General features: G+C 39.0%; 1 protein-coding gene and 1 pseudogene across 3 annotated transcripts in view; both read left to right on the forward strand.

The window, feature by feature from the left end:
* Positions 1-1,512: 1,512 nt before the first annotated feature.
* On the forward strand, positions 1,513-2,615 carry LOC118895923 (annotated as a pseudogene).
* Positions 2,616-17,218: 14,603 nt separating this feature from the next.
* Positions 17,219-23,791, forward strand: part of RFC1 (replication factor C subunit 1) — a 73,774-nt gene continuing 67,201 nt past the window's right edge. For all 3 annotated transcript variants that reach the window (XM_036852396.1, XM_036852398.1, XM_036852397.1), the window contains exon 1: positions 17,219-17,373. In XM_036852396.1, coding sequence (XP_036708291.1) covers positions 17,371-17,373 — 3 coding nt within the window. In that variant the 5' untranslated portion in view covers positions 17,219-17,370. The remainder of the gene's footprint in view (positions 17,374-23,791) is intronic.

The following is a 23,791-nucleotide window of genomic DNA, read 5'->3' on the forward strand; positions in this document are numbered from 1 at the left end:
GGATAAACAAAGCTGTGTCATATCCATACAATGGAATATTATTCAGTGATAAGAAGAAATGAGGTATTAAGCCAGGAAAAGACATGGAGGAGCCTTAAATGTACATTACTAAGTGAAAGAAACCAATCTGAAAAGGCTACATACTGTATGATTCAAACTATAATATATGTTAAGCTGTAAAAAGATCAGTGGTCCCCAAGTACTGGGAGAGGAAGGGATGAATAGATGGATCACAGGGGATTTTTGGGGCAGTGAAAGGAATATTTTGTAGGATAGTGTGATGTTGGACCCATTAATCAAAATCCTTAGAATGTACAACACAAAGAGTGAACGCTGGGACTCCTCTGGTGGCGCAGTGGTTAAGAATTCACCTGCCAATGCAGGGGACATGGGTTCGAGCCCTGGTTCAGGAAGATCCCACATGACATGGAGCAACTAAGCCCATGTGCCACAACTACTGAGCCTGCATGCCACAACTAAGCCCATGTGCCTAGAGCCCGTGCTCCACAACAAGAGAAGCCACCACAATGAGAAGACCGCGCACCGCAAGGAAGACTAACCCTGCTCTACACAACTAGAGATAGCCCGCGTACAGCAACGAAGACCCAACACAGCCAAAATAAATAAATAAATAAATTAATTAATTAAAAAAAAGAGTGAACCCTAATGTAAACTATGAACTTTAGTTAGTAATATATCAATATTGGCCTACCAATTGTAACAAATATACCACACTAATGCAAGATGTTAAAAATAGGGGAAATGTGGGGGGAGGGAGTGAAGGAGTGTATGGAAACTATAATTGCTCAATAAAAGTCTTTTAATTAAAAAAAGTTAATTGACAAAGGCTAAGTTTTGAAATGTGTACTGAGTATTTTTTAAAATTTATTTTTATTTAACTATAGTTGATTTACAATATTGTGTTAGTTTCAGGTGTACAGCTTCAAATTCTTTTCCATTATAGATTATTACAAGATATTGAATATAGTTCCTGTGCTAAAAAGTAAATCTTTGTTGTTTATCTATTTTATATATAGTGGTATGTATCTGTTAACCCCTTACTCCTAATTTATCCCACCCCTTCCCCTTTCCCTTTGGTAACCATAGGTTTGTTTTCTATGTCTGTGAGTCTGTTTCTGTTTTGTAAATAAGTTCATTTGTGTCATATTGTAGACTCCACAAATAAGTGATATCATATGGTATTTGTCTTTCTCTTTCTGACTTACTTTACTTAGCATGATAATCTCTAGGTCTGTCTATGTTTCTGCAAATGGTAGTGTTTCATTCTTTTTTTATGGCTGAGTAATATTCTATTATATATATACTATAGTATATATTACTATATATATTATACATACTATTACATAGTACATAATATATACATTATATATATAATGGAATATATATATATCAGATCTTCTTTATCCATTCATCTGTTGATGGGGCACTTAGGTTGCTTCAATGTCTTGGCTTTTTTTTTTTTTTTAAAGAATGAAAGAGAGGGCGCTGGCCATGGCTGCAGCATCCCTCGTATCCACTTTGGCCACCCTGCTGCTCCGGCCCGGTGCAGAGCTGTTGCCTCCACCATCGCCCCTTCCACCTCTTGGCAGTATGAAATGAAGCTGTTGTCATTTCTGGAAGGAAACTTGCCAAGCAGATCAAGCAGGAAGTGCAGCAGGAGGTGGAAGAGTGGGTGGCGTCAGGCAACAAACGGCCGCACCTGAGCGTGGTTCTGGTTGGCGAGAATTCCACAAGTCACTCCTCTGTCCTCCACAAAACCAGAGCAACTGCTGATGTGGGAATCAACCGTGAGACAATTGTGAAACCAGCTTCAATTTCAGAGGAAGAACTGTTGAATTTAATCAATAAACTAAATAATGATGATAATGTAGATGGCCTCCTCGTTCAGCTGCCTCTTCCAGAGCACATTGATGAGAGAAAGATCTGCAGTGCTGTTTCTCCAGACAAAGATGTTGATGGCTTTCATGTAATTAACGTAGGGCGAATGTGTTTGGACCAGAATTCCATGTTACCAGCTACTCCATGGGGTGTGTAGGAAATAATTAAGCAAACTGGCATTCCAACCCTAGGGAAGAATGTGGGTGTGGGTGGAAGGTTAAAAAATGTTGGAATGCCCATTGCAGTGTTACTACACACCGAAGGGGTGCACGAACATCCTGGAGGTGATGCTGCTGTCACAATTTCTCATCCATACACTCCCAAGGAGCAGCTGAAGAAACATACAGCTCTTGCAGATATTGTGGTCTCCGCTGCAGGCATTCCAAATCTGATCACAGCCAATATGATTAAGGAAGGAGCAGCTGTCATTGATGTGGGAATAAATAGAATTCAAGATCCCATAACTGCTAAACCCAAGTTGGTTGGAGATGTGGATTTTGAAGGAGTCAGGAAGAAAGCCGGTTACATCACTCCAGTCCCTGGGGGGTGTTGGTCCCATGACAGTGGCAATGCTAATGAAGAATACCATTACTGCTGCAAAAAAAGTGCTGAGGCTTGAAGAGTGGGAAGTACTGAAGTCTAAGGAGCTTGGAGTAGCAAGTAATTAACTATTGTGTCTTCTGTGTCATGCACAGCACTCCAAGCTAGTTCACGAGGAAAACCAGGCCGATAGAAATGCAATTTTTTTTCTACTTAAATGGTTTAAAACAATGCTTTGCATTTATTTGTAAGCTTAAATGGGCGGGTGTTTGCACACATAGCTCTGCAGTTACCCACCAGGGAGCACGCCACTATCGTGCGGGGTCATGCGATCCAGCCGAGAGAAGCCATTAACCTACTGATTAACAGGCGGACACTGTCACATTGCGAATGGCTGCCTAACTTTGTCAAGCCACTTCAGTTAAAATTTGTCTTTTTTAGGAGGGCAGCTATGCTCACCACTATACCACCAACGCTGCACAAATTTGTCTTTTCTATGATTGCATTTCCCAAGTGCTATTCCAATAATGAGTTGATGCTCACTTTAGGTTCCAAACCTTTTGAGTTCCACTGGTCAAGCCAAAGGAAAAATGTTGCAAGAGAAAACTAGGGAAAAGGTAAGAAGAAAGAAATGATGGTAACTGAGTAGAAAAAAATTACCCTAATTTAATATATGTATTGATTGATAGCCAGAAGAAAAACTACATGTTAATAGTCTCTTAAGCTGTCATTTTGTAGCTTAGTCATTGGGAAAATGTTTGGGGTTGTTTCATTTGCCACTAGCCCTCGTTTTATGTTCGTTACCATTCCTGAGGTCTCCCCATTTTAGTTTTCTAGGATTGACAGTCTTATTTTATAAATTATTCATGTATGTTGTCATACTTGACTTTCCTACATACTTCAACTTCATTGTCAAAGTTTTATACTGTTGGGGGTGTCTGTATGGTTTCTTTAGTGTATCTTGAAACCTGTATTTGGACAACATAACTTGGGCTTGATGATCATTAGGGCAGCTTGTATAAGTATGCAACTTACTTTTCCACCAAAGAACTGTCAACAGCTGTCAGCTTTTCTCTGATGCACCTGTTGGCTTTCCTCGATTGATTTTTGAGAACTTGAGTTAATACTGAATTTAATCAGACTTTCTGATTAAAGGACTTTTTTGCTTCATTTTGTTTTTTTAAATAAAACACTCTGACTGGTATAGAATGAAAAAAAAAAGAATGAAAGAAAAAAACACATATGAAGAAATTTTATGATGACAATGACTTAATACTGAGATTAAAAATTTCTAAATATTTATGAAAACAGACTATGAATTCATGAAGTATTTATCATGACTTAGTGAATCAGGATAGGGCATCATCTTTCCTAAACAATTATCAAATATTTATTCAATATTTTACTCATAAAATGACCCATCTTAGGTCCTAGGAGAGAACTATATATATGTCCCTGCCCTCAAAGAGTATACAGTTTAGTCAAGGAAAAAACATAATAAAAACCATAAAATGTCTAAGAATATAAATAGCGTCTGCCAAGTACCAGGTAAGTGGGACAGATATACACACTCTAGGAATTCTACATTCAAAACATCACTTCATAATGCTTTGTACAAATGACAGAATTTTACAGCTGGAAGGGTCTTTAGAGATCATCTAGGTAAGCCCTTTATTTTATAGATGAGCGTTTTGGGACCAAGATATTAGAGGCCAGAATTCATCACTTAATCATTCATCTATTCATTCAACAAATCTTTGTTGACTATCTCCTATGGATCAAGCACTTTGCTGGAGGCTGGAATTTAAAACTGAAGATGTCACAGTATTCATAAATCTTATAGATTTGTGGCCACCCGTAGAGGAAAGGCTGGCTGGACACTCTATTCTCTATATTCAATGCTGTGGAAGGGAGAGCATACATTTTGGTGTTTAGCTTAGCATCCTCTGCCACAGGAGAGTGCCCTGATCAGATCTGCACTCTAGGAGAATCACTCTGGCAGGGAGTGGGTAATCCTGGGGGCAGGGAGATTGGTTAAGAGGCTCTTCCGTTAATCTGAGTGAAAAATGATTTGGCTTGAACAAAGGTAGTAGTAGTGTAGGTGGCGAGAAAGAGGCAAGTTCAAGAACTAGTTAGAAGGGCTTCCCTGGTGGCGCAGTGGTTAAGAATCCGCCTGCCAATGCAGGGGACACGGGTTCGAGCCCTGGTCCGGGAAGATCCCACATGACGCGGAGCGGCTGGGCCCGTGTGTCACAACTACTGAGCCTGCGCTCTAGAGCCCACGAGCCACAACTACTGAGCCCGTGTGCCACAACTACTAAAGCCCACGCGCCTAGAGCCGGTGCTCCACAACAGGAGAGGCCACCGCAATGAGAAGCCCGAGCACCAAAACGAAGAGTAGCCCCCGCCCGCAACTAGAGAAAGCCCGTGCGCAGCCGCGAAGACCCAACGCAACCAAAAAAAAAAAAAAAAAACAAAAAGAACTAGTTAGAAGATAATATCGACAGGCCTCAATAATCAATTGGATGTTGAGACTGAGTTTAGGAGAAGGAGCCAATGGTGACCCAGAGTTCTGATTTGGGCAACTGGGTAAAACAGAATACAGAAGACTTTGGAAAGAAGATGGTGTTTTAAACATTTTGAGTTTGAGGTATGAGATATCTGATGACCAGGTAGTATTTGAGACTAAAGTTTGAGGAAAGATTTTTTCTGAAGGTATAGATGTGGGCATTATCAGTATATAGACAATAGGTGAAGTTTTAGAAATGAATGGAGATGCATCACACAAGAAGAAGTGAAAAAGTAGTTTTTCTCAAGCCTTTAAAAACATTTTTATTGTGGTAAAATATATGTAACATGAAATTTACCATTTTAACCATTTTTAGATGTACAGTTCAGTGGCATTAAGTGCATTCACATTGTTGTGCCACCATCATCATCACCCATCTCCAGAATTCGGTCATCTTCCCAAACTGAAACTCTGTACCCATTCAACAATAACCCCCCGTTTTCCCCTCCCCTGAGCCTCCAGTAATCAACAATCTACTTTCTGCATCTCTATGAATTTGACTTCTCCAGGTATCTCACATAAATAGAATCACACTATACCTGTCCTTTTGTGTTTGTCTTATTTCACTTAGCATTACGTTTTCATAACGGTTCATCCATTTGTAACATGTGTCAGAATTTAATTCCCTTCTAAGGCTGAATAATATTCCATTGTGTGGCTATACCACATTTTGTTTATCCATTCATCCATTGATGAACATTCGGGTTGTTTCTAGCTTTTGCTTATTGTGAATAACGCTGCTATGAAATGAATATATAAATACCTGTTAGAGTCCGTGCTTTCAATTCTTTGGAGTGTATACCCAGAAGTGGAACTGCTGGATCATATGGAAATTCTATGTTTAATTTTTTGAGGTATTTCTGTACTGTTTTCCACATTCTCAATTTTTGCTATGCATCAGAATCACCTCTTCTTTTTTAAAAAAAACTTATTTATTTATTTATTTATTTATGGCTGTGTTGGGTCTTCGTTTCTGTGCGAGGGCTTTCTCTAGCTGTGGCAAGCGGGGGCCACTCTTCATCGCGGTGCGCGGGCCTCTCACTGTCGCGGCCTCTTGTTGCGGAGCACAGGCTCCAGATGCGCAGGCTCAGTAGTTGTGGCGCACGGGCTTAGTTGCTCCGCGGCATGTGGGATCTTCCCAGACCAGGGCTCGAACCCGTGTGCCCTGCATTGGCAGGCAGATTCTCAACCACTGCGCCACCAGGGAAGCCCCAGAATCACCTCTTGAGTTTTAAAAAATACATATGCTCAATCTCCACCCCTGGAGACTGATTCAGAAGATCTGAATAGATACCTGACTTCCGTTTCTTTTTAGAATTCAAATTCTTTAAAATACTAGAAATAAATTATTAAGAGGTGATTTTAAAAGAGTAAAAATAAAAGAATATGGAGCAAAAAGCTGAAGTCCCCCCTGTTAACATTTGGAGTCTATCTTTACACACACATACACACTTATTGTACTTTTAAAAACCATAAATATGATCACACACCATACACAGTATACTACAACATGCTCTATTTTCTTTTAAATAAATTTATTTATTTTCTTTTATTTATTTTTGGCTGAGTTGTGTCTTCGTTACTGTGCGCGTGCTTTCTCTAGTTGCAGCGAGCGGGGGCTACCCCTCGCTGTGGTGCGCGGGCTTCTCACTGCGGCGGCCTCTCCCGCTGCGGAGCACGGGCTCAAAGCGTGCAGGCTTCAACAATTGTGGCTGCAGGCTCTAGAGCGCAGGCTCAGTAGTTGTGGCGCACGGGCTTAGTTGCTCCGCGGCATGTGGGATCTGCCCCGACCAGGGCTCGAACCCAGTCCCCTGTACTGGCAGGTGGATTCTTAACCACTGCGCCACCAGGGAAGCCCTCTATTTTCTTAATAATTTATTCTGAAGCTCTTCCTATGTCAGTACACATGAATCTAGCTAAGTGGTTTCCAATAGATGCATAATATTCCATGGCATATATGCACCTATATATTTTATTTATTTAACTATTTATGAACTGGTAAACATTTAAGTTTTTCCATTTTTTCTATTACAAACAATTCTGCAATTAATAACCTTGAATCCATAACTTTGCATATGTGGGAGATACAAGAGATTGCTAAAACTGGAATTGTTGGGTTAAAGAGTATGTATATTTTCTATGTTCAGGGATATTTCCCAACTGCCTTCAGAAAGGCAGTAGATACTTTCAAGCTCCTACCATTAGTGCATGAGGGCCATTTTCCCCTATTTTCCTCAGTATTGGGTATTATCAATAGTTCTCTTTTTTGTCAATCTGGTAAAAAATGTCATTTCATTTTTGTATTCATTTGGGTTTCATATTTTTATTGGTCCTTTGAATTTTTTCTTCTGTGAGTTATCTTTTCATCTCCTTTGTTTACTTTCTGATTTTTTCTTTTTCTAAAGAATTAGAGGAGGAAGCTCATTATATATAAAGTATTAAATCCCTTGTCTGATGTATATGTTGTAAATATTTTCTCCCAACGATCTAAGTCTTTTTAAAAACAGCTTTATTGAGATATAACCCCCATACCATACAATTCATCCACTAAAAATATACAATTCAACAGTTTTTAGTGTATTCAGAGTTGTGCAACCATTACCACAATCGATTTCAGAATATTACTGAACTTTGCTTTAAAATATTTACGTGTGCAAAAGGCTTTCACTTTGTACAATCAAATTATTCATTTCCTTTTGGGTTTCTGGGCCAGGAAAGCAGTCCCCACTCCAAAATTGTAAAGATATTCTCCTATATATTGTTTTTAGTCCTTTTATAGTTTTGTTTTTCATGTGTGATCTTCTTAAAATTAATTTTTATTTTTATTAGGTATTTACTCCCCCGTCCCCTCCCCCACTTTCAACTCTGTAGCTGTTCGTCTAGAATTTGTACATCACCACATTTGTATTTTGCATAATACTCAGGTACTGCTATCTTTCAATTCATTAATTTTAGACTATCTATTGATGTCCTTTCATGGTAGATAAAGATTTAGGTTTCTGGTATCACCATTTTCTGTTGGTTAAAAAAATTACCTTTTTGTTAAATTGATATCTAGAGTTTACATTATTTTTTACATAAATATTATTCATTGCTGAGTACTGTAGTATACTATAATTATGTTCTCTCCCTTTCTTTTTGTTTTTCTTGTCGGTTAATAATTGCCTTGTTTTTCATTTGCTTAGTTGTCTGTACCTATTGCCAAGTTCCCACACCTGCCAATAGCTCTTAGTACAAGGTCAATCTCTTCTATTATTAGTTTCAATCTTTTTTCTTGGAGTTACTCCTCCTGCAGACCTTTGTTCCCCTCTATCTACTGATGCTCTGGGCCTGCTCCATTCTGCCTATTTGTCATTTTGGGACTTCCCTTTGCTGACAACTTAGGAATTCCTTTACCTTTTCCTAGTTTGGATTCCATTACATGAATCTCATTCTTTCATTTTTCCTGGTTTATTCCCTCCTTGTCATGGAGTAAATGTCCCAGTAGCTTTGTCCAGAGGGCACAGTGATGACAGCCCTTGCTATGCCTGTCTCCTAAGTGACACTGCTGCAGTCTGGACAGCTTGTCCTCTCTCTACACCTGGGGCACACCTGGGGATTCCCCTCCCTTTTCTTTTTCTGTGCTGGATTGCCTTTTTCTTTACCTGATATCTTCCTATATCTTCCTTTTTGTTTGCCCCCTCATTTTGATGAAGCTCATTTTCTAGTAGTTTCCTGAAAGAAGATACAGAGGGAATACATTTTGGAGGACGGGAGTGGGGATTACATGTCTTTTCCCACAAACATTTGTTTGGTTGTTTGGCTGGTTTTAGACTTCTAGGTTGGGGATCATTTCATATAAACTTTCAAAAGGAGACAGAGGTGATGCTTCCTGTGGTGGTAGAAGCTGATGGGCCACTTCTAGTACCACTAGTAGTTGAAGCAGCCAGCTCCACGTTCCCCGGACTGACTCCAAATTCCTAAGTGTGGGAGGCCTTGGCAGTGGCAGTGGTCATGAAAGCAGCAACAGTAGTGCAGTTTCCAAGTGTGACCTTAAAGCCAAAAGTCTAGTGATGAAGCCAAAAGTCTAGTGGTGGTGTCTGGCTTCATTTCTTAAACCCCTGCCCCTCCAACAGATTAAGTACTAAATTCCTGTAAAAAACCAAAACAATACTCTTTTCTGAATGAAATATCCAGAGTGATTTCTGCTTCCTATACTGTTGGTCAATAGATGAAATGTTCCTCTCTGTGATTATGTCTGTAAATACTCCATACATAGCTGTGCTGTATTCTGAATCGCTAGTTATTGGGAACCTAAATCTGTTTTTTGTTGTTTTTTTGCTGACTCTCACTCATGGTGCTGGTGTTTGGTCATCTTTGATTGTGAGTAGAGGCTTTGCCGTGGTGAGGGGGTGAACTGTACAGATAGTTGAGGGAAGAGCACTCGGCAGAGAGTGAGTAGAGAGTGAAACGTCCTTGAAGCAGAAGCATGTCTGGCACCTTCAAGAAATAATGAAGAGGTCAGTGTGGCTGAGGTGGAATGACTGAGAGTAGTAGGCAGTAAGTATAGAGAGGTAATAGGGCCAGATGGCACAGGGGAACAGGGAGGAATTTGTCTTATACCCTTAATGAGAAGAGGAGCACTAGAGAGTTTTCAGCAGAGAGTGACACGATCTAACTCACATTTGAAAAGAATCAGTCTGGATGCTGGGTTCAGGGTGTACTGTGAGGGGAACAAAAGCTGAATCAGGGCAATCAGTCAAGAGACGATAACCAGGTGAGAGCTGATGGTGGCTTGGACCTGCATGGTACTGGTAGACATAGTGAGATTTGTTAGGTTCTGGTTATGTTGTGAAGGTAGTACCAACAGAATTTGCTGATGGCTTGGATATGAGTGTCTGTGTGTGTGTGTGTGTGTGTGTGTGAGAGAGAGAGAGACAGAGAGACAGAGAGACAGAGAGACAGAGAAAGACAAAGTAGGATTGCTTCAAAAATTTTTGGCCTGAGCAAATGGTAGGATGCTATCAGTTGAGATGCAGGTTTGTGAGGGAAGATTAGGAGTTTAGGTTTGGACAGAGTAACTTTGATATGTCTATTAGACAGCCAAGTGGAGATGTGAAGTTGGAAAATGGATACATAAATCTGAAGTTTACAGGAAAAATTAGCAGTTGATAGAAATTTGGAAGTGTCAGTATTTATATAGTATGTAAGTCTATGAGATTGGATGAAATCACCAGGCAGTGAGTATAGAAACAAGCCCTAGGGTAATCAAATATTAAAAGGACAGAAAATTAGGAGCAATGAACATAAGAGTCTGAGGACTGACTACTGAAGAAAGAAGAAAACTAGGAGACTACAGATGTCCTTGAAACAAAGTGAAGAAAGTATTTCATCAAGAAATACTTCTCATGAAGAAATGTTTTGTTGAAATCATAAATATTTAAGTTCCAGGTTATTAATAATTGATTAATTATACCTTCAAGTTTTTTTTAAACAAATGATCTTCTTAAAAATTTCATTAAGCTTCATAGCCATGTTATACATTACTTGGACATAAATACAAATTTTCTAATTTCTTTGTTCATGACTATTTCTTTCATTCCAAGTCTAAAAGACATCTCAGATTTAACATGTCCAAAAACCAAATTCTTGTTTCCTACCTCCAATCCTGTTTGTTTAACAGCACACCCATCTACTTTGGGGTCATCTTTTTTTTTTTTTTTACTTAAAAATAGTTATAGGAAAGTTGCAAAAAGAGTACAGAGAGTTCACATGCATCCTTCACTCAGTTTTGCTTCATATTAACTTATTATAATCACTTGCAATGATCAAAACTGGGATACTATGATATGCTACTATTTACTAAAGTACGGATCTTATTCAAATTTTACCTTATTTCCTTCTAACGTCCTCTCTGTCCAGGAAGCCACATTGCATTTAGTTACTGTGTATTTTTAGTCCTCTCCAATCTGTGACAGTTCCTCCATCTTTCATGACCTTGCTTTCATGACGTTTCATGACTGTTGCTGAATCCTGGTCAGTTAATTTGTAGATGGTCTCTCAGTTTTGGTCTGTTTGATGTTTTCTCATGATCAGATTTAGATTATGCACCCATGGTGGAAGAAGGGAAAAGAGGTGAAATTCAACTACAGTAATGGTTTCAACATACAGTAATGTTAGGTTTTCGCAAATCATACTCTTAGACTAAAATAAACATTTCCTGAAAAATGTCTAGGGCATCCCAGGTATTAGTGATACGCTGTATTTACTTTACCAGTTATAACGCTTCCCACCATCCCAGAGCTAATGATAATATTTATATAAAGGCATCAAACTAGGTATAATATTTTAAAATATAGAGTCCAAAGCACCTGACTTTGTCTTAAAGCAAGGTTAGCTCTTCCTATAGGAAGTAGCAATTTAAATGTATATGTTAAAAGTATTGTTTATATCCTTTTTGTGGCAATGAATCGTACTTCATATGAATAAGATTTTGCTGTATATTTTATGGAAGATGAGAATTTATGGGAATTCCTTTTTCACGCGTCTTTTCTATTCTGACTTGTGTTCATTTACAAGATTTTTTTTTTTACCTCTAATATACACTACTCTGTATAAACAGTGATTACATTCAATTCTGTTTAAACTGCATGTTAAGAAAGATGACCCGTGAGATTTCCATGGAAGTTCAAAAATGTTTTTATTGCAAACTTTGTTGAAATATGAATAACAATTCTAGGTGTATCTTATTATAGAAGCTCAGATTCTCAAGAGTCTTAAAGGTCTATAATATCCAAGTATGTGGTCATTCTTACTATAGCTGCAGTTCTCAAATAACTTATTGTAGTTTCCTTTATTTGCTATGCCTCACACTATTCCTATGAAACAACAAAAAATTCTAGAATTACTTTGATTTGTAGGACTTGGAGAATGAAAGATTATCCTAATCGTAAAATCTACCATCGCTACAAAATACTGTTGGCATTCCTGTTACTCTGTCTATAAACACCTTTAAAATTGCCAATGAATATTTTAGGGAATTAATTCACAATTTGAGATACATTACATATATAATCAAATGTGTAAGTCAATAGTAAAGTTATATGTTTTTTGTTAAATTTACTTTTTTAAATGTAAATGTTTCTTCTAACATAAGTGAAGAGACATTTATTAATGTAACAAACTTTATTATTTGTAAAATATCATCAGTCAAGTTTATATAAATTTAGATTACTCAAGCATAATCATATTAATGATTGATCATATTAATATGATTAATATGATAATCTTAATTCATCCAAGAATTAAGATAAATGACATAGTGCCTAATTTCTTAAGTCCACTTTAATGGTGACAGATTATGACTTAATGATTATGTTCATAAATGGATTACAAGGTCAACATCATTGTTCTGGATCTCTGCAGGTATCACAAACACAGAAAAGGACAAGCTGCCTAACGGATTGTTTTCTATAAGGAAAATGTTCCAAAAAACCCTGACAAAGCAGGACATGCTAATATTTATCCAGAGGGCAGAAAGTCACATTTGTTGTTGCACAGTGAAAATTCGATTGATTTCTGCTGATTTATGAAAGTCTATGTGAAAGACAATGTAACTATTGTGCTCTTGAAAAGCATTTCCAAGTGACTCCAAGTAAAGAGTTATTCCCATCACACAGGTAGGTTAACTAAAGCACAGGCATTAACGCTGAGAATTTATACTGCCCTTTGCAATTGTTTTTCACTTATATATGGCAGTAGTTAGATTATAAAGAATGACCAAAATTCAAGTCATGCACTTTCTAACACACAGCTTTTAAGTCATTTTGGGGAGGGCAATGATTTAACTCCCTGTATATGTTATGGAAAGAGAACCAATTATTATTCGCTTAATCCAACTATTCACACGTTTAGAAACATACTAGTAGAGATGTCACTGTCAATATTCTAACTTTTCAGGTAAAGAGTTCTTCAGGGAATGTCAATAATTCTTCTACCAGTGATATATCCCTAAGTGGAGGAGGGAAAGAGATCCCTAACTTTCACAAAATTGGCTTTGTTGACAGTTTTGCTTGAAGCCCTTTCTTTTAAGGATTAAGAGAAGGCCAGTGAGCATCAGGTGATCAGATCCAATACATAATATATCCCTTAAAATGGGTCTTCTCTGTGATAGGTCTCAAACCATTATTAAAAGAAAAAAATGTTTAAAAAAATATTTTAGGCTTTTGAAGATGCTCTTAATTCTGGAAACTGCAGTGTTTATTCAATTGCTGTGTTATCTGTTACCAGTGTTACTCTACAAATGAATTATTGGTCTTATTTATTCATCAGCTGGTTTCAGAAACATTTATACCAAGAAGAGCTGAACTAAGGAAAGCATGACTAAGGAAAACATGAGCAGACAGTTTTTATGAAAATACTTTCAAGAAAACATGCAAGGAATCTTTGTTAGCTAATGTTTTACATCACCGATAAATGACTTTCTGGGCCTCTCTAAAAAAACTATCTAAAAATCAACAGCCCTAGTTTGTTGTATTCTTCCTTTGTGTATCCTCAGTTTCTTGGAGATGCATTATTGTAGTCTTTCAGTTAATAGTGAGAGATGGGGGACTTCCCTGGTGGTCCAGTGGTTAAGACTCTGCACTTCCACTGCAGGGGGCACGGGTTCCATCGCTGGTCGGGGAGTTAATACCGCTTGGCGCAGCCAAAAAAAAAAACCCCTGAGAGATGGGAGTAGTTATGACCTATTATCATTTTATTCTCATTGTCGAAGAAAGGCCACATAGAGATGGAAGGGGCACACAGGCTGGTCTTTTGCCTGGAATAAATTCAAACTAGACACTGTTATAGAATGGTGCCCTGTAAAGGTTAAAATCCAGATGCAGTTATTATGCAGAAACAAACCTAACAGGAGACTCTGCTGCTCTCCTACAGACAAATTAAAAAAAAATCATGTTTGGGAATCTTTTTAGCACTCTTCAAATTTCTCTGCCATGGGAAACAAAAGAGAATCATATTTTGCCACAAAACACATAGCAATCTTTTTTTTTCTTTTTTTGGCCATAAAATACAAAGTGTAAAATGATGGGATCATAGCAATCTTTTGGCTTAAAGTCTCATGAAGCCTTTCTTTATAGCACTTACCCTTATCTGAAAGTACAGAATTTATTTTTGTCTACTTACTTATTTTTCTCTTTTCCTCAGAAATATGAACTTTAGGGAAGCTGGGACTGTCTGTCTTGTTTACTATGGTTTCCCAGCATGCACATAAAAAAGTGCCGACACACAGTAGATGTTCAATAAATATTTGTTGAATGATGCATCAAAATCACCACAGTGGAGAAAATAAGCATGAATATTCTGTTCCTGCTTATTTTTTGGTTACACTTTGGGTTCTTTAAAACATTTCTGTTTATCTATTACTTTACAACAATCTACCCCAAACTTAGTACCTTAAAAGAACAATAATTTTATTATGCTCACACTACTGTGGGTCAGAGAATTTAGGCAAGCCTTGACTAGGTGATTTTTCTGCTCTACGTAGTGCTGACTGGGGTCACTTAGTGGAATTCCACTAGTAGCTGGTATGGTGGGTCCAAGATGGTTTCACTTACAAGCCTGGTACCTGGTGGAGATGGCTGTAAGCCTGGGCTCAACTGGCCACTTCTCCTGCTTTACATGGTGGCTCAGGGCTTCAAGAGAGCAAGATGAGAGTTGCTGGTCCTCTTAAAGCTTACATTTGGAACTGTCATAGCATCATTTCCACCATATTCTTAGATCAAATCAGTCACAGGCCAGCCCACGTTTGGGGAGAAGTTTCAAAGCATATACAGCCATTTTAAATCTGGAACATTTAAAAAAATTTTTATGTTATTTATTTATTTATTTATGGCTGTGTTGGGTCTCTGTTGCTGTGCACGGACTTTCTCTAGTTGCAGCGAATGGGGGCTACTCCTCGCTGCGGTGCGCAGGCCTCTCACTGCGGCGGCCCCGCCTGCCGTGGAGCACAGGCTCCAGGCGCCCGGGCCCCAGCAGTTATGGCATGCGGGCTCAGTAGTTGTGGCTCACGGGCTCAGTAGTTGTGGTGCACAGGCCTAGCCTCTCCGCGGCATGTGAGATCCTCCCGGACCAGGGCTCAAACCCATGTCCCCTGCATTGGCAGGCGGATTCCTAACCACTGCACCACCAGGGAAGTCCTGGTACATTTTTGAGATAGAATATTTCCAAGTAAATGTTCCTAAAGAAAACAATCCAATGCCACGGAGCAACTAAGCCCATGTGCCACAATTACTGAGCCTGTGCTTTAGAGCCCGCGCACCACAACTACTGAAGCCTGTGGGCCTAGAACCTGTGCTCTGCAACAAGAGAAGCCACCGCAATGAGAAGCCCATTCACTGCAGTGAAGAGTAGTCCCCGCTCACCACAACTAGAGAAGACCCTTGTGCAGCAACAAAGACCAACGCAGCCAAAAATAAATAAATAAATAAATAAACAAATACACAAATAAATAAATAAATAAATTTATTGAGAAAAAAAAAACAATCCAACAAATTCAGTTCAGTATCTTTCTGGAAGTTACAGTCTTCTGACTTAATTCTCACCTGAATTCAAGGAAGTCTTCAAAATACTAAAAAAGGAATGAAAAAGTTTAAAGTAGTATAATGTAAAAGATATGTAAAACATTTAATATACATCTTATTTGCTTATTTACAACACAATGAACATTGTAAATTGGTTTAGGTTCTCTGAAGTTATAGGCAAAAATTTATGTGATGTGTCTGCTATGTACAGTTTTCTGGGGAGTAGCTTCATAGCTTATTGATTTCTCAAAGGATCTAATGACTCCCCTCCTCCCCAATCAAGTATTTCCCTGAGTAAAATTATGGTGTAGATAAGTTCCTTTTTGGAAACATCTCCCTTGATAATACCTAGCCTTGTGTAATAATAATGATAATAGCTGACTTAAAAAAAAGATTATTATCTGCTTATGTGCCAGGAACAGTTTCATAACCTTATGAAGAACATAGTACTATTATCCTTGTTTTACAGTTGAGGAAACTGAGGCATAGTAACTTGCCCATGGTTACACAATTAGCATGTGGTGGGGCTAGGAACCCTAGCATATTGGCTTCAGAGGGTCCCATGCAATGAGACCCTGTTCATGAGCTATAGTTTACTCCTTTGTAAATTGGGGACAATAATAGTAGCCAGTGTCATTGTGGGTATTAGATGAGTTAAACTGGGATAGTCCATAGCTGCATGCCTGGCACATACTACAGTGGGCAGTTAATAAATAGGAGCTCTCCATGCTTAGCCTCTGTTTTATTCCTGAAGTCTTTGCTATCTTTCACTGTAGCGATATGGGTGTGATAAAATGCAAGACGGAACAGGGGGTGGGTGGATAAGTGTTTGAAAGTCTAGGGCCAAAGCTGGAGATATTGCTCTTCCCATTAAACTCTTTAAGGCCTCATGTTTTCTCTTAAAATTGTATGCAAACGTCACATGCTATTCCACAGTTCAATTGCTTATCTATTAATATAAAACTTGTTTACTCCAAAGCTTTCGGGATCATTGTTCTTCTACGGAGAAGATGTACCTTATTTATGCCTTGGTTTCACACACACCCCTTTGAGGGACTCAGCCACGCAGGTTTGGGAATTTGGAGGCCTAGATTCCCAGCTAGGACCCTTAGCTTGTTTGGGCCTTATATTTTTCATTTATAAAATGGTGTGGGTAGTAATGACTATTTTACCAAAGTCTTTTTTGCCCTGGAATTATACAACATAAAATTGTCCTAAAAGTGTTTTCAAACTGTGGGTCTCCATTTAAAAGTAGGCGAAAAGACCAATTCGATTGGTCAAACATTAAAAAAAAAAAATCAGGGTAAGTACTGTTTGGTGAAATTTTTGTTTCAGAATAGATATTAAAATGTAATATGTGAAACGTACACCTAAAAGGTGTCTTACTGCGGCTGGTAATAGAAACATTTTAAAGCTACATTTAAAGGAGCGCAACGCATCCTCTAAACGTGCCCGCCCTCGGGGGAAATCAATCTCAAAACCTCCCCACTTGAGAGCCCCCTAGAGAAGCGGAAGACGCAAATCTGGGTGCGGTCCTGGGCCCCGCCTCTCCTCGCGATTGCGGCGGCCCGCGGGTCTCGGGGGCTGCACCTGGGCCCACGTGGCGTCTCCCGCCTCCCGCCTCCCGGCCCCGGCCTGGGCCCACAGGAAGCTGCGCACCTCCTGACGTCATCACAGGGCGCCGCTGCCTCGACCTCCTTCCACTTCGCGGGAGAAGTTGTTGGCGCGAATGGATCCCGAGCCGCGGTAACGGATTCCCCAGCCGGCCGGCCTGCCCGCCCGCGCCTTCATCCGTGGGCTGCAATGGTGAGCCCCCGGGGGAGGCTATGCGGCCAGGGGGCTGGGGAGAGTTTGCAGGCTGGGCGTGGACCTGGCATTCCTGGCATGGAGGGTCGGGGAGGACCGCGATGCGTGGCTTCGGAGGGGAGCGAAGGCAAGAAAGGGGCCACAAACTGGGCACTGGTCTCACAGCTTTCCTTGCACCGCGGGCTTCAGCTCTCAGCCGCAGCCAGCGCGCAGGGCTATTCGTGCTGCGCAGCAGTTTTAACTTTTTTCCACTCTTGGGGGAAGGGAGAAAGGAAGGGAGTAATGAAGGTGATTTTGGGGGCTCAGCGGTACAGTTGCTTTTCCTGTTCAGTGTTGCTTCGAACCTCGGTTTGAGTCCTGCCTAAAGCGTTGATTTCAGGCCTTGGGTCTGGAAGGAGAAGAATGTTACAGACTTTCCTTTCTAATGAAAAAGTTGTCTTAGGCCTTCAACTTTCATCATTAACAGCTCTGCGAAATGCTCATCACAGAGCCGTTTTGAAATCGATGGCATGGGAAGGATGTTTTATTTTGTTTAGATGAGTTCATAGAAATCAAAGGGATAACACGGTTTACCAGGAAAAAAACAAAGCAAAAAACCTGGTAGAAACAGCTGTAATACATTTGACAGCTGTCATCGCTTATCACCTGATGTTAAAAATAATCTTAAAAAAAAACCCTCAGTGCATAATTCTGCATAAATCCTTTAAATAGAGAGTGAAATAATTATGCAGCCGTCAAAACAGACATTTACACTGGAATGGCAATAGATACAAGTATGTATTTGAAATATTTTAATTTAAAGGACAGTTTATGATGGTCCATTAAGCCAGAATCTACTTAATAATCAGACATAATTTTTTCAGTCATTTTATCTTCAATCAGCTTATTTGTCTGTCACAATGCCAACATTCTGAGCTGTGTGTGTGGAATTTTATGCCAAATTGGGAACCCTTACAGCCCTTCGTGTTTCTTCTCAGAGAAGGATGAAATGATGATAATAGCCACCTTGTAACAAGTATCTTCTTCAGGTGGATATGCAGGCTGTTTGTTTTACATGCCTTTCTTCATTTAAACCTCACAGCAATCCAGTTTTACAGATGGCAAAGGAGGCTTTTAGAGTTTGAAAAATTTGTGATATGACTAATAAATGGTTGAGCTAGAATTAGAACCTAGGTTTTTCTGACCACTACATTATACCACCTCCCTATAATGATCATAATTGCATTTTGGACTTCAGGCACTATGGTAATTGTGTAAAGTTCATGAGATTTGGAGTCTTGAAGGTGAGAGTGAGGCAATGTTTTGGTCTTGCTCTGCCATTTAATGGTTAAGTGGTTTTGATTAAGTAAATATCTTAACTTTAACCTCTTAAATCCTCTGTTTCCTTACCTGTAAAAGGGGGGAAATATAGCTGCCTTAAGTGATTGTCTTGAGGATTAAACACGATAATAAATGTAAAACTTCTATTCTGTTGCCTGGCATGTGGTAGGAAATATACAACTACATTACTAATGATGTAATTTTCTCAGGAAGGACTCTGTGGAACATTACAAAGAGTTTAAGGGACATCAAAGATGCCTCTGATGTTGTCAGTTATGGTGAACAACAGCTTATATAGTCAACTTTTGATTATTCAGTTACTTTAAATGATTGGTTCTTTTCCCTCTTAGTACTCCTGTTCATAGTGCATATGAAAAATAAAGACCTTCTCAGAAAAGAAGTGGGGAAAAGGTTCTATAAAGTACATAAGAGTTTTGGATTATATTAGTGTTTAATTTAGTCCTTCTGTCTTGTAGTACAAAAATTAGCAGAATCCTAGACCAGAATTCTGTTCAACCTATGTTTATTGAACACCTATGCACAAGTTATATTGTACAGTAGTTCTTAACTTTTGCTTGGGTCACAGCTTTCTTTGATGTTGTGGTGAATGGTATGCAAGTTTCCTGCCCACAGAAATACATACGAATACATACCATTTTAGGGGATTCACATATCTTCTGAAGCATTTCTACAGGTGCAAGGTTAGCAACTCTTGCCCTTGGAGCTGCATCTTTTTCTCAGATCTTTTCCAATTAAAGTTATCAAAGGAATAAAATACTATGTATCCACAAAATGGAATACTATGCAACCACTAAAAAAGAGAAAACTTTATGCCCTGATGTGAAACAGTTGCCAAGATAAGTGAAAAAAGAAGGTGCAGGACAATATGTAAAGTATGCTACCACTTTATGTAGAAAAGGAGAGAAAAGAATATGCATATTTTGCTTGAAGATGTGAAGGATACACAAGGAACTAACTGATAACATTTGTTGCCTCCAAAGATGGGAAATGTGTGTCTGAGAGGCAGGGTGGGAGGGAGACGTTTTACCCTTTTGAATTTTTGAACCATGTGAATATAATGTCTGTTAAAGGAATCTAAATGAAATTAAAATAAACAGAATAAACAGTAGCCATGTAAATGATTTGAATTGCTACAAGGATTTAATTATTTGCTCAAAATGGGAATAAAACTTGAAAGATGCCGTTTTTAAGAAATCACCATATATAATTCATTGGCTGGCGTAGTTATTTATTGAAAGTATGCATAAGTTTGAATTAAACATGCATGAGACTTAAGGGAAAGCCTTTTTGAAGAGCTGTCAAAGAGAGTCTGACTACATCTAAGCTGCTTCATTGCAACATTCTGGGGGAGACCTTTCACACTGTAGTTTACTATGTGAATGCTCTCTCGGAGCAGCGTTGTCACCCTTTTATAATGTGTTGGGTTTTCGTTGCTGCGCGCGGGCTTTCTCTAGTTGCGGCAAGCGGGGGTTACTCTTTGTTGCGGTGCGCGGGCTTCTCATTGCGGTGGCTTCTTTTGTGGGGGAGCACGGGCTCTAGGCGCGCGGGCTTCAGTAGTTGTGGCACCTGGGCTCAGTAGCTGTGGCTTGCGGGCTCTAGAGTGCAGGCTCAGTAGTTGTGGTGCACGGGCTACAGTAGTTGTGGCACACGGGCTCAGTAGTTGCGGTGCACGGGCTCTAGAGCGCAGGCTCAGTAGTTGTGGAGCACGGGCTTAGTTGCTCCGTGGCATGTGGGATCTTCCCGGACCAGGGCTCGAACCCATGTCCCCTGTATTGGCAGGCGGATTCTTAACCACTGTGCCACCAGGGAAGTCCTGGAATTGTTTTCTTAATTTCACTTCTGGATTGTTCATTGCAAAAGTATAGAAATATAATTGGTTTTAGTATATTGATCTTGTGTGTCATGCAACCTTGGAGAACTCATTTCGTAGTTCTAATAGTTTTTTTTAGTGAATTCCTTAGGATTTTCTCTATTTAAGATCATTTCATCGGCAAGTAAAGATAATTTTTCTTCTTCCTGTCCAATCTAGGTGCCCCTTTTATAATTTATTTTTTTCCTAATTAGTTTTTTTTTTTTGCCACAGTGTTGAATAGGAGTAGCAAGAAGGATCTGTATTTTTCCTGACCTTAAGGGACTACATTCCAACAACTTACCTGTTGTTTTTAAAGTATAATATAATTTTAACTATTTTAAAATTATTTCATTTCATTTGTCTCTTCTGTGCTGCTATCAATATACAATATTAGTCAGATGTATAATTTTGCATTTAAGTGGTTTTAAAGATAAAAGATTTTTACATTTGGATAGGTTTTGTGAAGTGTGTTGGTGATAATCAATTTCTGCTTGTGGTTTTGGTGGAGGACTTAAAAATATTAATCAGAAATATTTATATTTCTTTACTTTCAAAATAGAGAAGTAAAGCCAAAATGTAATATTTTGGCAGCTACCCCACAGAGCACTGCAGTACTTATTTTGCATAAAATCCTGTACTCTTCAAAGTAAGTGAACACAGTGGCATGATTTGCTTTCTCTTTGCATTTTTGGTAGGCACATATAACTTGTTGGTTGGTTGAGCCCATCAGCAGTGAAAAAAAGTTATTAGAGCTGTTTGGTTATACTTCAAAATAGATATATATCAGCTTTTGTACTTTGACTTTTTAAAGTTAAAAGGTCATTATGATGGCTTACTTTGTGCAGGTTTAGAAGTATTTACTGCAAAAGAAATTTTTTTTAAATCTCTGTTAATAGATTTATAATCAACCAAGTTAGAAAATTCTAAAAAATGCATGATTTTTTTGAGTACCAGCGAGGTCTGGTACTTTGTCTTGACTTATGCATATTAAAATTGCATTTGGGTTGCCTGATAGGCGATGCTTCTCTTTAATAGTGTTGTAGAATTGTTAGTTACACCTTAGGGTAGGAGAGTGCAATAAATCTTTTTTTTTTTTTTTTTTGCTTACACTTAAGAGCATTTAAATTTCAAAACTTTTACTAGAAAATGCCTTGTTGTCATTCACAGTTTTTTCATCTGTCAATTAAAGTTAAAGAATGTCATAGATTTGTTCTGTGGATTAAATTAATTTTTTTAAGTGTTTAAATCATTGTCTGGCACAGAGTAAGTCCTATTTAAGGGTTTGTTAAAAAAGTAAATAAATGAAGCCCTAAATCAGGGCATTGGCAACAGAAATAGAGGAAAGAAAACAGCAGTATTTGGGAGATTAGGTTGGGTTGGTTGATTAGGTGGAGGGTCAGAATGAGGAGGAAAAACAGTGCTCATTTTTCTGTTTTTGGTGAATGGTGGTGCTATGCATTGAGGTGGGAAATAAAGAGAGAGAAGCAAGCCTCCAAAATATGGGCTTAGTTTTGGATATTATGAGTTGGAGGCACCTTTGGGGCATTTGGTAGAGGTGGAGATGACGGACTATTGGCTACATGGATATGGAGCTCAGAGGTCTTGAGTCGAGACAAGATTTAGGAAGTAGCAGTGTGTTTTTAAGTGGTACTGATATTGGGCTTCCCTGGTGGCGCAGTGGTTGAGAATCTGCCTGCTAAGGCAGGGGACACGGGTTCAAGCCCTGGTCTGGGAAGATCCCACATGCCGCAGAGCAGCTGGGCCCGTGAGCCACAACTACTGAGCCTGCGCGTCTGGAGCCCGTGCTCCGCAACAAGAGAGGCCGCCATAATGAGAGGCCCGCGCACCGCGATGAAGAGTGGCCCCCGCTCGCCGCAACTAGAGAAAGCCCTCGCACAGAAATGAAGACCCAACACAGCCAAAAATAAATAAATAAATAAATAAATAAATAAATAAATAAGTGGTACTGACATTGAGATGGATGTGAGTTAGCTTGTGCAGTGTGAATATGTGAATCAGAAGTTTTTAACTTAAGGTTCATGGAGAGCCATTAATAGCCTTCAGAAAAAAGCCCTGAAGAAGAGGAAGTATTATACTAAAAGTGAAAGTGTTTTGCTTTTTGTAGCCACAATGTTGTAATATGACAAGAGAGTACCATATGATAGAAGTAATAATACACAATAAGTGTTAATTTAATACCCACTTAAAGTTTCTTAAAACAAAGTGCAATAGGTAAAGTGATGGCAAAAAATTAATCTCAAGTAAAGATTATTTTAATACACAATCTTTAAAAACAAATTTACCATGAATTTCATTTTACATAATTAAGAACTTCTCTTTCTGAGCCCAGGTGTGAAGGTCAGTGACCTTAGGAATAACCACTCATGTGTTCAACCATTATTAATTAAGCATCTGCTTATCTGAGGTGCTGGCCCTGTACTTGAGATACAGAGGTGAGTAAGCTAGACAGGCCTGCTGTATGGAACTTACAGCAATGTTTTCAAACTCAGATTTCTATGACTGTCAAAAGTATCTCCTGCTAATCATTTTGGGACCCATTTCAGGTGTTGCTTCTTTTGGTAAACTGTCCCTGAGGCTCTCTGTGTTAGGTGCTCCTGGTGCTCTTACAGTTTTGTGACTTAGCTCTGTCTTAGCACTGTTTTGTATTTAATTCTTTATATACTAATTTGTCTCCCAGGTAGCCTCATGAGGGCATTTTCCTGTTTGTGTCCTAAGTGTCTGCCTGTAATCACACAAGGATCAAATGTATCAGGAATAATGAGAATGGAAAGGCCGTATTGCTAGTTGTGGAGTATGGCTACTTTTGCATAGATCCTTAGAATTATGGTAAAACTATGAGGGGGCAGTCATGGTCAAGTAGAGAACTATGAAAGGGATTTGGAGTCAGAGGACCAGGTTCCATTCTGTTGTGCCATCTCTTCTAATCCCCACAGGAGTCCTGTGGAGTAAGTGGCATTATGAGGAAACTAAGGGCCAGAGAAGTTAAGTAATTCATCCCAAGTGTCTGGAAGTAGGTGGCAAAACTGACAAAAAGCTTTTTTTTGTCTGACTTAATTCCACTTACTTACCTATAAAATGGAGATAAATCATTCTATTTGCCTTTATACCTCACAGAATCATCAGAAGAGATAAATCTCTATGTCCAGTAGCTGTAAGTAAAAGCGTGAAAAACTTACTTGTTACTATTAGCTGTGTGTGCTAAAA

The sequence above is a fragment of the Balaenoptera musculus genome, chromosome 5 (assembly GCF_009873245.2).
Source record: "Balaenoptera musculus isolate JJ_BM4_2016_0621 chromosome 5, mBalMus1.pri.v3, whole genome shotgun sequence".
Taxonomy (NCBI): Eukaryota; Metazoa; Chordata; class Mammalia; order Artiodactyla; family Balaenopteridae; genus Balaenoptera; species Balaenoptera musculus.